The sequence below is a fragment of the Bidens hawaiensis genome, unplaced genomic scaffold (genome assembly GCF_021521415.1).
Source record: "Bidens hawaiensis isolate Kalapana, Puna unplaced genomic scaffold, B.hawaiensis_p1.1 tig00014404_1, whole genome shotgun sequence".
In the NCBI taxonomy this organism is placed as follows: domain Eukaryota; kingdom Viridiplantae; phylum Streptophyta; class Magnoliopsida; order Asterales; family Asteraceae; genus Bidens; species Bidens hawaiensis.
In genome coordinates, this window is record NW_027492246.1 from 197,465 (window position 1) to 213,255 (window position 15,791).

General features: G+C 34.8%; 1 protein-coding gene and 1 pseudogene across 1 annotated transcript; both read right to left on the reverse strand.

Annotated features, from left to right (window-relative positions):
- Positions 1 to 2,429: 2,429 nt before the first annotated feature.
- LOC143546584 (receptor-like protein EIX1) lies at positions 2,430 to 3,627 on the reverse strand. The gene is made up of 2 exons (XM_077038227.1): positions 3,306 to 3,627; positions 2,430 to 2,827 (listed from the first exon to the last, which is right to left on the reverse strand). The coding sequence occupies exons 1-2, from the start codon at positions 3,625 to 3,627 to the stop codon at positions 2,430 to 2,432; spliced, it is 720 nt and encodes a 239-aa protein (XP_076894342.1).
- Positions 3,628 to 9,012: 5,385 nt separating this feature from the next.
- On the reverse strand, positions 9,013 to 12,031 carry LOC143546585 (receptor-like protein EIX2; annotated as a pseudogene).
- Positions 12,032 to 15,791: the final 3,760 nt, after the last annotated feature.

Below are 15,791 nucleotides of genomic sequence, written 5' to 3' on the forward strand. Positions count from 1 at the left end.
AAAGTTCCTAATCAGGAGAGATGTTGTGTTTCATGAGAACTCAAAGTGGGAATGGAATGTTAAAAGCCATGATGACACCACTGCCTATGATATAAACTATATTGATCCCTTTCCCAATGAACCAACCTCTAACACACAAACCACCGACTTATCACAAAACACTTCTCAAAACACCAGCCTACAAACTTCTCAAAACACCAGCCTACAAACTTCCAGTTCATCACATAACACTTGTCAAAACTTTAACACAACACCTACTAGCCCTTATAATACACCTCACAACCAAACCTCAGCCGAACCAACTCACACATTCTCTCCAATAACCTGCCAACCTGACTCATCATCCACAACAACTCACCATGATGTTTCATCCTCACAACTTGATAACTCATTTACTCCAACTGCCCCCTTACCTAAAACCAAAGACTTAACACAAGTATATGATCAGGCAAAGAAGATCAAGGTGGGAAAAGATTTTAACTCATGCCAATTTGCTTTAAATGTGACTGATCCCACTCACTTTGATGAGGCTGTGAAAAAAAAAAAGGAATGGCAAGATGCTATGGCTAATGAGTTAAAGGCTATTGAAAAGAATAAAACATGGGAGCTGGTCAATCTGCCATTTGGAAAGAATGTGGTGGGATTAAAGTGGCTGTATAAAACAAAGTTGGGTGCCAATGGAGAAATTCTAAGGCACAAGGCAAGACTAGTTGCCAAAGGGTATTCCTAAAAGCAAGGTATTGATTATCAAGAGACATTTGCTCCAGTGGCAAGATTTGAAACAATTAGAGTGGTGTTATCTGTGGCTGCTCAGCTAGGGTGGCCTATCCATCAACTTGATGTCAAGTCCGCCTTCCTAAATGGGGACTTGATTGAAGAAATATATGTGCAACAACCTGAAGGGTATGAAGTAAAAGGGCAAGAAGGCAAGGTGTACAGGTTAAGAAAAGCTCTTTATGGCCTAAAGCAAGCTCCGCGAGCCTGGTATTCAAAAATTGATGGGTACTTCCTGGAGAAAGGATACAAAAGAAGTTAAAATGAACCAACCTTGTATATCAAGGACTGTGGCAATAATAAATTCATATATGTATGTTTATATGTGGATGATATTATTTGCACTGGTCACTGTCTTGAGCTTATTGCAGAATTCAAACAAGGAATGATGGAGGTGTTTGAAATGACTGATCTAGGTCTTCTCAAATACTTCTTGGGGCTGGAAGTAAGGCAATCTGATCATGGAATATTCATATCTCAAGAAAAATATGCTAAAAGTCTGCTTGAGAAGTTTGGAATGAAGGAGTGCAATGTAGAAGATACTCCCATGAGTTCAAGTGAAAAATTGATGATAGATGATGCTGTTGATAAAGCAAATGAGTTAATGTATAGAAGTCTAGTTGTGGGCTAATATACTTGACTCATACTCGTCCAGACTTAACTTATGCAGTTAGTGTTGTCTCAAGGTTTATGCAGACTCCCTCAAAGAAGCATTTATGTGCAGCCAAAAGAATTCTAAAGTATGTTGCAGGAACAAAACACTATGGAATATGGTATGATAAACGGGCCAATATTAAGTTAATTGCTCTGACAGTGATTGGGCCAGCTGTGTAGATGAAAGAAAAGGCGTCTCAGCCTATGCTTTCTCTCTTGGAAGTGGAGTTGTCAGTTGGTGCTCAAAGAAGCAGTCGACGGTGGCTTTATCAAGTACCGAAGCAGAATATATCTCAGCCACAGCAACTACCTGTCAAGCAGTATGGCTGAGGAGGGTGCTTGAAGATCTGGGACTTGGTCAGTTGAGTGCTACTACCATCTACTGTGATAATATGTCGGCAATTAATCTCAGCAAAAATCCAGTTATGCACAGTAGATCCAAGCATATTGAGCTTAAACATCATTTTGTTGGAGAAATGGTTGCACAAGAACTGGTGGTACTTGATCACTGCAACACACATGAGCAGCTAGCTGACATGTTAACTAAGGCCCTTGCTAGAGAAAAATTTGTCTACTTCAGGCATATGCTCGGTGTCATGGAGTTTGAATCAAGAGCGGGTGTTGAAGGATGATTCTAAACTCCTCATGTAGCACGTGGGTTTCTCATGCACATGCATGTTTATTATTTAATTTTGTTATTTAAGTTTGTTTGAATAATTCCTTTGTTTTTAACGTTGTAACTTACCTAGTCTTCAGGAGGTTAGTTGCTAGGTTGTTATCTCTGGTTATTTAAGAGATCCTTTAGATCTCAAGTTTGTACGCTCTATTTTTCATTCAATAATAAGAAAGAAACCCTTTGCTGCCTTTCTTGATCTTTATTCATCACAAAAGCCAACATGATTTCCCAATGTTTTCTGAGATGCCATCTTTAAGATAGTTAGAGGAAATGTCAAGACTTTGAAGTTTGGGTAGTTCCCACATCTTTTTACTTATTGATCCATTTAACTCATATGATCAAGGACCAGATATTCCAAAGATGAAAACATTTGAATCTCATCAGATAATGACCTTGTGAACCGGCTGAATGGAGCATACAAATCTTTTAATGCAACTGATGTGCATCCAGACCAGTTGTTGAGGAAATCAGGTAATTTTACAGCGACAGAGTTGTGAGCAAAATTTAAAGATGTCAAACTACATAGATTACCAAAGGATTTGCAATCTAACATGTTTTTAGAGAGATCAAGCATACCAAGCTTATTGCTAGTTAATGGCAACAACCAAGGGTACATGGATGAGTTGAGATTGTTATCGCCTAGATAAAGGGTATCAATAGATGATGAAGAAGAGTTAAGCAATGGAGAAGAATATGGACGCATAACCTGTGAGAGGTTACATCCTGATAAACTTAAAATTGATAGTTTTTGAAGATTTATAATCATGTCTACCCACTTATTTGCTTTGGCCAAAGAAGTACCATCCATAGTGAGGTAGTTCAATTTAGACATATGGGACAACCAATATAAGTTTTCAACTGTACAACTTGTGAGTCCTCTCAGTGAAAGTTCTTGCAAGTTTGTTAGGTTTCCAAGTTCGGGGGGAATGCATGTTCCGTTTAAATGATAGTTGTAAGAAAGGTCTAGATGTGTTAATTTGGTCAAAAAACCAATGGACGCAGGAATGGTTCCGTTAAAAGAGTTATTGGAAAGGCGAAGTTCTGTTAATCTGGCCAAGGAACCAATGGACGAGGGCATGGTACCACTGAAAGAATTGACTCATAGAGCCAATAAACATGGGCATGGTTCCATTAAAATAATTAAAGGAAAGATCAAGGTAACTCGAGTGACTAAAGTTAAGCGAAGCAGAGCTAATCTTACCTCCAAGACTATAGTAATAAAGATCAAGTTGTGTGACATGACCCGTTTGGTTGTTGCATGTAACTCCACTCCAGTTACAACACTTATAGTCTTCTTCCTTTTCAGTTGTCCATGTACTGAGCCGGCAATCAGGGTCTTGATCAATGTGAGCATTGAAATCAAGAAGGGCATCTCTCTCCTTATCGATACACTTATAATGAGCAGCTGCTGGTACATGCCGGTGGCCAACGGAAGTGGAATTTGTAGCTTCTATCCATAGAAAGAGAAGTGAGAAAATAAACAAATTAAGATGCAGAAACTTTTGGCAAATCTTATTTGTCATTGTGTTGTATGAATGTGTGATTTGCTTTTCTTTTATCTATAACATCAACACATATGCACAGATTTATATAAACAGAGTTCGGAGAGACAAGCCTCACATTTGTTATAGTTTGACGTGTAAATTGTATTTAAATCTTAAAAGGATATATTGTGACCCATATTACACGTCCAATGGCTTGAGTCTAGGCAACTTTTCCTTATTATATTTTTTTCTACCCTGTGGCATTATTGACCAAAATATAGACAAGAATTGATACATATAATTGGTTATTATGTGATATAGACAGCCAATATGACACACATATTATTCCAAAAAATATATTTGAATTCATACATTAACACAATAAGTGGAACATAAACATTGCCGTGAGAAAAAAAAATAAGAAGAAAGTGGTCTAATAATTATGATCTCTTGAGTAATAACTAAATATGTAAAATATATTTTAGCTAAGAAATCAGTTCGAGGTGCACAAATTGGTCTCTGGGCCAGAATCAGTTCGTTTTGCCAAGCCGCTTCTGGTTGAAACCAATATTTTAAGTGAAAATGATGGGTTTGATTTGAAACCGATTGTAACTGGTTCGGTTAAGTATAAATCTGTTCCAAATTGATTTTAACGGAGGAGTTCTCAAATCTCAAACCGATATCAAATCGTGGTTTAGCTTGAAATCCAGACTAGTTTCATAATCCGTTTTTTAATATGTTGGTTCATAGAATTTTGTTGAAATTATAATTTCAATTTTGTCCTTAATGTGTTTGGTTGAATCGTCTACCTAACCTCGTTTTGTAACGCCATTGAAAACATTAAATTTCATTAAATATGAGTATAAATTCTTGGTCCCAACTTACACCTTCAAAGACTCTTGACTTTTGAGTCTTCAAAATTTATACTTTTCCACCTTGGCAAATGGCACCTTCTAAAGTTATCACGCGGCCTAAAGAAACTAATTTACTCTCAGATAATCATTAGTTATTATGTGATAATTATGACATCCATCATATTCTAAAAATTCTATTAGAGGGTGGGGGTGGTTTATAAACCATCACTTGCTTTCACCAATCATGGTGTGTCACCCCACCCCACCACTTTCCATCACTAGTGATGGAATTTTGGTGGGGGTGGTGGTGTGATGAAATTTTATTTTTTTTACAATAAATACTAAAACAAGGTTAAATTAAATAAAAAATAAAACAAGATTAAATAAATATTACAAAGATAAATAAATTAAAAAAACCGACAAAAAAAACTTACGGCGCTTCCCAACCCCACTTCTCGCATAGCTCGCGTTTGCGTTGAAGTAGGATCGATCTAAAAGGTTCGTTAAGATGTTCGTGCGGTTGTACGATGAATGTTAAATCAGCGTTTTATTGGTTTTCATTCAAATGGTTGATATACGCCTCGTCACGTTTTAATTTTGAAGCAAGAGCTAGTTGCTTTCGCTCCTTCGTCTCGACCATTTCCGCCAACTTAGCCGACTTGTATTCGTTAAAGTCCTCGGCCATTGTTTCCTTTCCTAAGATTTTGTCGAACCTTTGGTCGGGATTGGGTTTTCTTTGAACCCGAGCCACGTTTCTTTGAACCCCCCATTTGTGTGATGCTAGAATGTTGTTTGCAGTAGAGGATTTGAGTTAAATTTGAGTTGGATTTGAAGATGAATTTGATTATATTTATATAGGTTAATTAAGTTTTTTTTTTTAATTGCCTTCAACGGTAACAATTCCAACGGTCAATTGAGATTGAGTTGCGTGATGGCTATCACGGCCGGCCCCCCATCACGCGTGATAGGAGGACCGGCGGCGGTGTTCCAGTGACCATCACGCGTGATGGGAGGACCGGCGGCGGTGTTCCAGTGACCATCACGCGTGATGGGGGGCTATAACGGACCACCCCCACTCCCCTTAGAATGACCTTTTTACACAATAATTATATAACTTCCTGAGTGAAAATTGTGAGCCAAAATTAAGAATTTGACTTACAAAAACTGTAAATTTAAGCGAATACATAAAATAATAATTAGTTATCGCGTGCCTTCACAACCCCCCCCCCTTCCGGCCAGCCCAACCCGACATCCCCAATGCCACCTTTGATGGTGATAGTGGTTAGGTGGCGATGTGGAGGTGGCTATGGTTGTGGCAGGGGCAGGGGTGTGAAGCGGTACGTCACGGTGATGTGACTGCTTGGTGATTGTGGTAGTTGTAGATTTCAATTCTCTATAATTATTTTGTCACCATAAATCATTACAAATTCAAATTTCTTTTATCAAATTTTCGTATCTTAAAGTTTAAAATACCTTTTAAGGAAACTAAAATTCAAATCCAATAATTCCTTTGACAATTCCAATTCCTTAAATAAAATCTGCGAACTAAAAACCTTGCATTGCATTCTTGAGTTTTTTATTTAAGGGTTTGAAAAAGAAAAGATAAGAAAATTTTTCTTTTTTCATTCTTGAGTTTTTCATTAAAAGAAAAAAAAGAGAATGAAAAGAAAAGTTAAAGTTTTTTTCCTACAAAGCTTTCCAGTCAAATATGGTATGATTCAGAAGGAAAGTCTATAGTCATGTACTATATTACTAATTTAGCCTATTTTTCCTTCCTATATAACTTAATAATGAGGACATGACTGTAAAGTTACATTTTTTTCCTATCTTTTCCTTCCCATCTAACTCAAGAATGTAATTAACACTTGTTTTCTATCATTTTATTTTAACTCGAGAATATCTTTTAAATATATAATCTCTTTTTCTTTCTTCCCCTATCCAATCTTATTCTTTCTTTTCCTTATATTTTAAACCCGAGAATGCAGTGTTAGTGTGGACCAAGTGTGCTCGGTGCGGTTTCAAGACCGTACGCTAGCTACCAGTGGGAACACCACCCGACCCATCTCGATACAAAATTCTTTTAAAATTTGACTAAATGGACACTTATGACGAGTAAATGGGGCAAAGGATTGTCCCAATTTCCACATTTGACTCGCAAGTCATGCAAAAACCTTACTTATTAGATGAATTTTGTCATGTGATATATGGCCGGTGTGATATAAATTAAAAAAACAAACTAATATGCCCAACTAAAACAATATATTAATGTCACTGAGCTAGTGGTGGAGTATAAAAAAGAGACTTTGTGTTTTATGGGACCCATATTTGATTCCTGCTTCCATTATTTATTTTCAGTGACAACGGGTAATGATGGGAGACTAGGTGAGTAAGTGACGTTCACTAGTTAGATCGTTAAACTGAACAAGTTTTATATCTCCATATTGTCGTGCCTTCATACGAGTGTTCATATATGTTGGCCTCAGGTGAGGGTGTTCTCTGGATCAAATATGAGTGTATCCTGATATAGCCAATGACCAATTTGAAGGATCGTTGCCCGTTCAATAAAAAAACTATATATTAATTCAATAAAATAATAATAAGATATTACATAATATAATTATCGGTCTATATAATATTATAGCATATGTAGTGTGTACAACACCCTTGACGGTGGGGCCATGCAAGTGGCAAAAACGAATATATGGGGTTTGCCTTTGGCCAATACCTTAAAAGTCGACTTTTTCAAAGTGGCTTTGTTGAAGCAAATATTGCAATCGGGTTCTTAATTTAAAGCTTTTCTATCCTTAGGGATTTCCACCAACAAAAAAACCCACTTATTATTAATTATAATAAATTAGTATTTGAACACGTGTATTATACGGGATTTATTAAATAATAAAAAAAATAATAAGGTCTATTAGTTGAAATAAATGAACAAAATTATAGTATAAATAATAAGTAGTCTACGGTCTCAAATTTAACAAATTTGAGAAAATTTGTTTATATACAAATTTTGTTAAAATTGTGTTAATCCATGATCCATAAATATCTAGGATGAAAGAAATGAGTGATTAGAAAACTAGAAAAAAATTATAATTCATGTATCAAAATGGTTTTGACACATTCTGTCATGGATAGCAAGGATGAATTAAAATGAGAAGAGAGATTAGAAAAATAGGAGAATATAAGACCGTCACGTCATCTTTATTATTTTCTTTTATTAGTATAGTTAGGTTAAATTAAGGGGAGGTTGGGTAACGCCCTAACGGGTCATACTGGTTTCAGGTGATTAATAAAGGTATAAGCAGTTAACGGGTCAAATGGTTATTTTTATATATAAGCCCCATGGGTTTGGGTCAGACTAAGCCCGTCTTTCTCCAAATGTGATAAATAATTAACTAATTTCTTAAATAACGTTATAATAACTATAATGCTAAGAAATTTCAAACCCAAATGACTTTTTTTAATGAAAACCAACGAATTATTTCATAAATATAGAGTGATTTTGTGACATCTTGAGCATTTAAAATTGCTTGCGACTTTCATCAACCCGATCAACCCGCTTGACCCATCCCATTTTAATAACTTTTAACGTTATAAACTTTTGACCGGTTGGAGATAAATCTCCAGATCCGAAACCGACTAAATTTTAGACGAATCGGTGAACTTGCCGCCTCTATACACAATTAAATTTTTGGGATTTTTACATATTTCCTCTTCCTAACCTTTGAAATTACATATTTCCCCAAAGGTCCAAAGTACAAGTTTTTAATGCTAAATGTACAATGCTCTTTAAGCATTGTTTGGGAAAATATGTAATTTCAAAGTTTAGGAAGGGGAAATATGTAAATGCCCTAAATATCACTAGCTGTAAAAATGCATAATATTGTTAATTTCTTGGTATCTAAGTCTAGGGGAAAACTAGTGTTGTTCAAGAGCCAAGCCGAACCGAGCGAAGGCTTGCTTGTTGCTTGGCTCGTTTACAACCGAACCGAACCGAACGGTTGAAATTTGAACCGAGCGAAAAACGAAACGAGCCAAAATCGAGTTGATTATTTTTCGATCGAAAATCGAGCAATTTCTCCGAAAACTTGTTCAAAATAAGAACTTATGCTTCAATTTTCCAATTGTCAGTCCTCTTACTAAGCCCAAAAAATATAAGCCAAAAAGCCCAAGTTTATATATGCGACTCATTTATCCTTTTGCAGTTTGTTTAACACTCACTTTTAAAAAGCATATATCGGGATGGTTACAAGCTGAGACGATGAAGAATATGAGCCCTGAGGAAATACACTTCAATTTTAATTGCCATTTGTTACATGTATATAGACATTAATTATGCCACCATAATAATGTTGATGGGTTAGGATCGTCACTTGCCATTTATAAATTAATTGTCATTTTATTTGACACAAGCCACGGAAATGGCCACCCATGGTGTTGGTGGCAACTTTATTCATAAAACCCAATCCAAATACAAGACAAGCATTACATCTTTCATAGCTAGTAAGTAATATACTTGCATCCTTAAATACTAACAACAACAAATAGTTACGAAACAACTTAATACTAGAGACAACAAACAACTATTTACAAGCAAACCTTTTCAATTTTGCAATGAACACCGCCACCTTTACATAAACCATGTCTTGCAAGCTTTCCAGAAAGTGAAAATAAGCATATCTTGCACGACGGTTGAGAAGTATAGTGCCACACACTATCCAAAATCCAATAGGGAAACCAGTAGCACCACCTATATAAAACCATCTCCAGAGTTCTTCTCTCTCTTTTTCATCATCCCCATTTTCACCTACCACGGGTGGTACTTCTGAACATCCATCTGTAGGACAACATCTGGTCAAGGGAGGTCCACACAGTTCTGCATTTCCTTTGTATTTTGAAGGTTCAAAGGATTGGAGTTGTGTGCTAGATGGAATTCTCCATAACAAGTTATTATATGACACGTCAAGATAACCTAATAAATTCATCTGCGCCATGCTTGGTGGTATTTCTCTTGAAAGATTGTTTCTTGATAAATCCAAAGCTAGAAGGTTTCTCATCTCAACAATTTTCCATGGAATCTTCCCATCTAGAGCATTGTTTGACAAATTCAGGGCAACCAATTCATGGAGATCGGTTATTTCGTAAGGGATTTGTCGTTAGATTGTTTTGTGATATATCGATTATTTTTAAAAAGCCTATATTTGTGCTGAATTCACGTATAAATCCTTGCCAACGGATCATTGCATTATCAACGTAAATGAGTATAGGGATAGGTTTAAATATGGAAGAATACAGTTGGTGGGAGTTAATTTGACCAAGAGGAAGAGCGTTTGTAATCGTAACTCCGTGTATATTTTGTTTATATAAGGCTTCTTCTTGAACCATGGTAATAAGATTATTCAAGCATGAGGGAATGGTTCCGTTAAGATTGTTCATTGACAAGTCTAGGATTTGAAGATTTGCAAGGTGACATAATTGCAAAGAGATATGTCCAAGGAGTCTGTTTGATGCTAGGCTAAGAACATACAGCCTTGATAAGCTTTCCCCTATCCAAAGAGGAACGTTACCAGTAAACTTGTTGGCCCTAAGTCTAAAAATGTTAGCATGGTGCAACTTTTTTAATGACAAAGGCAATTCTCCATAGAAGTTGTTGTTGTATAAAGACAACACCTCAAGTCTAATCAAAGAATCAACAGAGGCCGAGGCAGTGAGCCTTCCAGACATATTGTTAGATCCTAGATTAAGAACTCTAAGTTCTTTGAAATGCCACAAACAATCCGGAAGTTTTCCGGTGAATGAGTTATGCGAAAGATCTAGATATCTTAAAACTTCTTTAGAAATTTGGCATAAAAAGGATAGTCCTCCATGGAATTTGTTTCTTGAAAGATCTAAAGATGTTAAAATAGATGGAACCTTTGCTATATGACCATAAAGGTTGTTAAAACTCAAATCTATTATTGAGTAATCATTAGGGGAAAAATTGGATACTAAATCCTGTACTTCCCCGCTTATGTTGTTGGCTGAGAGATTCAAGTATGTTAATTGAGAATGCCAAATGTTCCAAAACTCCGAAGGTATTGTGTCCGAAATTCTATTATTTGCAATATTAAGCCTGGTAAGATTTTTCAAACTTTGAATCCATTTAGGGAAGAGAGGCCCTAGGTTGCACGAGCTCAAATCAATATAATATACATAAGAAAGGTTTGGCATGTGAGCTTCGGATGGAATTCCTATGAACCGGCTGTATGAGGCTTGCAAAGTTTCTAATGCAACTGATGTGCATCCAGACCAGTTATTGAGGAAATCAGGTAAATTAACAACAGCAGAGTTGTTACTAAAATATAAATTTGTCAAACTACAGAGATAACCAAAAGATTTACCATCTAACATGTTTTTAGAGAGATCAAGATAACAAAGCTTATTGCTAGCTAATGGCAACAACCAATGATACATTGATGAGTTGAGATTGTTATCATCAAGATAAAGGCTATTAATAGATGATGAAGAAGAGTTGACAAATGTGAAAGAATTTGGAAGCATAACCTGTGAGAGGTTACATCCTGATAAACTTAAAAATGATAGTTTTTGAAGACTTAGAATCACATTTACCCACTTATTTGCTTTGGCTAGAGAAGTACCATCCATCATGAGGCTGTTCAAATCAGACATATGGGACAGCCAATCTATGTTTTCAATTGTAAAATTTGTGAGGTGTCCTAGTGAAAGTTGTTGCAAGTTTGTGAGGTTTCCAAGTTCTGGTGGAATGAAGGTTCCATTTAATAGATAGTTATTAGAAAGGTTAAGATGTGTTAACTTGGTCAAAAAACCAATGGATGTAGGAATGGTTCCCTCTAAATGATTGCTGGAAAGGTCAAAATATCTTAATTTGGTCATGGAACCAATAATCATGGGAATGATCCTGCTAAAAGAATTATCAGAAAGATCTAGATAGCTTAATTGAGTCATGGAACCAATAATCATGGGAATGGTCCCGTTAAAAGAATTATCAGAAAGATCTAGATGGCTTAACTGAGTCATGGAACCAATAATCATGGGAACGGTTCCAGTTAAAAATTCCTAGAAAGGTCAAGACGCGTTAATTTGGTCAAAGAACCAATGGACGTGGGAATGGTTCCTCTAAAAGAACTAAAGGAAAGATCAAGATAGCCTAAGTGAGTCATGGAACCAATAAATATGGGTATGGTTCCAATAAAAGAATTCTCAGAAAGGTCAAGATAACTCAAGTAGCTTAAGTTGACCAAAGAAGGGCTAATCTTACCTCCAAGACTATATGAAGAAAGATCAAGCTCTGTGACATGACCTGTTTGGTTGTTGCACGTAACTCCACTCCAGTTACAACACTCATAGTTTTCTTCCTTTTCAGTTGTCCATGTACTGAGCAAGCTATCAAGGTCTTGAATGTGAGATTTGAAATCAAGAAGTGCATCTCTCTCATTTTCAATACACTTATAATGTGCAGCTGCTGGTACGAGTCGGTGGTTAACAGAAGTGGAAGTTGCAGTTCTTAACCATAGTAAGAGAATTGATAAAATATAGAAAACAAGATGCAGAATTTTCTGGCACATCTTATTTGTCAATGTGTTGTATCAAAGCGTGATCTTGTTTGTCATTGTCATGTATGCCGAAATATATATAAACTGAACTCTAGTGTGAATCAGACAATATTTTTTCATCAATTATGCGTATCGTCCCAAGTTACCCGTTCAAAGACTTGGAGTCAATCTGCACTTATTAGATTTTTCCATCTCTTGGCATATTTTATCCTGAAATATGTCAATAAAGGCAGTCTAAAGAAAGCTATCCATTCACTGGAATAATAACAGGTTTTAACGTGATATAGACGGCCTATAATAAGATGTATAATTCTAAAAGTATATTACAGCTGATCTATTAACAAAATAATCTTAACATAAATGCTACATATTACTTCCCTAATGGAAACCGTGAGCCAAAGTTAAGATACAATTTTAAACGTAATCTATAGTACGTTCGATAATTAAAATAGTTGAGTGATTATTAAATACATCAAATATATGTTAGTTAAGAAATCAGTTGGAGGGTCGAAACGGGTTCGGTTTTGGTCAAATATGGTCAAAACTGGTTTTGCCAAAACCGGTTCGTGTTGTAAAGGTTGTCAAGTAGAATTTGATTGCTTCAGTTTGAAACTGGTTCGGTTGTGACAGATTGCATACCGGTTTTGATGAAGGAGTTCTCAAACCTTTATCAAGCCCGTGGTTCATACCGATTCACTACTACACTAAATACCTCTATTTTATTGTTCAACAAAAACCTTACACTTGTCACACATCTGCAGCAGTTTTAAAATTGGTTATCCTTTTCTGTGAATAAGTGTGTATCATTATCTTGTAGTGCCAACAAATTTTTGTAAAACCAATGCCTAAGGGCTAAGGGCACGTTTAGTTCGTGGAATTTGATTAATTTAATTTCTTAACGTGTAAAATATGTTGAATCATTTTGTTATACTTTGACACATAATAAAATTGGATTTGAATCCAATGGAAAAAGTGTCTATTCTAATCTGATTAAAAACATTAAACATCTAATTACACCAATTGCGTGTATAACTTATTTGCCCCAGATTACACGTCCAGACTAATTTGTAGTTATTATATTTTTTCCATCTTGTGACATTTTTGTCCTAAAAATATGGGACAACTTTTTGGTGATTTTAATTAGATAAAGGAAGTGGGTGCGTTTTAAACTTTAGTCATTCTTCAATTTTTTTTCTTTTGACCTTTTGCACTTCTGGAAATAGTGTTTTTTAAGTCATTTTTTTTGTGATGCTATAACACATTAAATCCAAATAATAATTTTGCTTTGTTACTTGCTTAAGTTGGTTTTTTTTTTATTAAAAATCGACATCCCCAATGCGTGAAGGCATGTTTACTAGTTGTCTAGTTATCATTATAATATGAAAGGAAACCTTTTCAAATACGCATTTTACATTATTCACTTTAGATGTAAAAGAGGCCATGATTTGAGCATGGTGGGCCTGATTCCTTTGTGACAACACGCATGTTCTTTAATATTCTTTTAGGTATATTTGCATAGAATGTGGAGAAAAATTTGCAACACTTTCTTCAAAAATTTTCATTTCTTATCTTAAATATATATAAATGAATCTTTAAAAGCTTTCTGGTTATTCTCTAGATTCTCTCAAGATCATCAGATTGCATTATTTGAAAATTGAGGCTTTTTATGCATTTGACCCGGATTTACGGGTATAGGTCTCACCAAACTCAAATAGCCCTTTAACGGGTTATAATATCTTGTTAAATTAAAAATTAATCTCAACAAATATTCGATATGAAAAACCTAAAAAACAGGGATTTACTAAAAATTAATTTCCAATTTTTTTAAAAAAGATATAATTTATGATTAAGAAACAAGTTTATAGTAAAAAAAATAAAATAAGTGGGTTATGAGTCTCACCAAACCCAGATAGTTTTTAAACCGGGTTATAACATCTCATTTACTTATGAAACCCTTTAATCATCAAATGTTAAGTATATTATTAATTTTCTTACAACAAATAAATTTAAATACAAGAAAATATATAAATATTATAAACGAATAATGCAAAACAACCCTCGTAATATATGTAATATAGGAGATACAAGCTAGTATTAAATACAATTTTAATATATACATTTTTTAACAATTTTTTTTGTCTTAAAAGAAAAGCAACTTCAGAAATTATATAATTAATTAAAATATACTTTACATAACTAAAGAATAACTTCAGATGAATTGAGTTCTTTAATTTGAGCCTTAAAAACATTAGTATCTCTCCAACTCTCCAAGCAGTTTGGGTCAACGGGTCAAATGGTTAGGATTAAAAGATTTAACAATTTTTTATACTGTTCAGATTGGGCCTGTCTTTCTCCAAATGTAATAAATGATTAACTTGTTAAATAAGATTATAAATACTATATTGCTAATATCATATGGTTAGCTGAATAAGTAATTAACTTTGTTTTCACCCATAAAAATTATGAAGCCCAAATTACCTTTTTACAATAATGTGATTTTGGAGGTTTTAAGCATTTAAAAACTCTTTGTTGCCCATAATTGATACTAGAAAATGATTTTTGGTCACATAAAAATCAAGAAAATATATAAGAACAGATATAGTTTGACTTTAGAAGTCAAACCAGCTACTTATGGAGGGAGAAGGACAAAAGGGCCAAATACCTTTCAAGAGTGTAATCTTATTAATAATATTAGCTAAACAAAGAGTTAATACAAACCGAGCTTTAATCCATACACAAACATTAAGTTGATTTCAAAAGTAATACACTCATGTTATCAGGACTTTCAAAACCAATATAATTGAACAGAATGGGATACACATGGGTTTCTCGTTTGGGTTCCAATACTCAGTGGTGTAAACAGGCGGAACAGAGACTAAGCTTGCGCTCTGCTTGTTCGGACTTACTAGAGCTCGAGCTCGGCTCATTTTGAGCTCTTTTTATAAAGCTTGCTCATGAGTTGTTTCTTCAAACTCGAGCTTGGCTTGCTTGTTATTTATTAATCAAATTATATATGTTTTTTAATTAATTTTTAAAGATATATATTTTGTCGAAAGCCTTAAAAAAAGCCAAAACTCGGCTCGAGTTTGAGTAGACTCATGAAATCTTAAGGGTCCAAGTTCCAACACAACAACTGATATTCATTAGCCCATTAGCTTGCAATTTTTTACCCCTCATTTAACAATAAGAAAATAGATGGAGTTTTTGAATTGGACGAAATTAAGAAGACTCGTGAAACCTTAATAGTCCAATTGCCAAAAAAAAAGAGAGAAAGAAAGATTAGTCTTTTGAATGAATACCAAAAGTAACCAAATGTATGGACGATTTTGACAGTTTACTGTAAATATTATTTAGGATAGAGTTACAATATTAATAAATTAGTGGTATACCAACAATCATGTATTTAACAGAAAATTTTAAAACAAAAAAATAATTGAATATATTGGAAGCTTACAAGATACTATGCTCACTATGAACTCAAATGCATCAGCAGAGAGCAGAGACGATGAAGAAGATGAGTCATGAGCCCAAAGAGAATAAACTTCAATTGCTTAAGCAAAAAGGTCCTCTATTTCTTCTTCATAATTTAGGGCAAAGTGCTACTAAGTATCTCGTAATATTCACATTGCTTCCTTCAAATTATTTGGATTCACTGTTTCCGTTATGTGAACTGCCATTTGTAGCCTGCATGTGAACATTATTTCACCATAATAATGCTGACAGGGTTAGGATCGTCATCTCAGTTTATTTTGACACAAGGCAGAGAAATGGC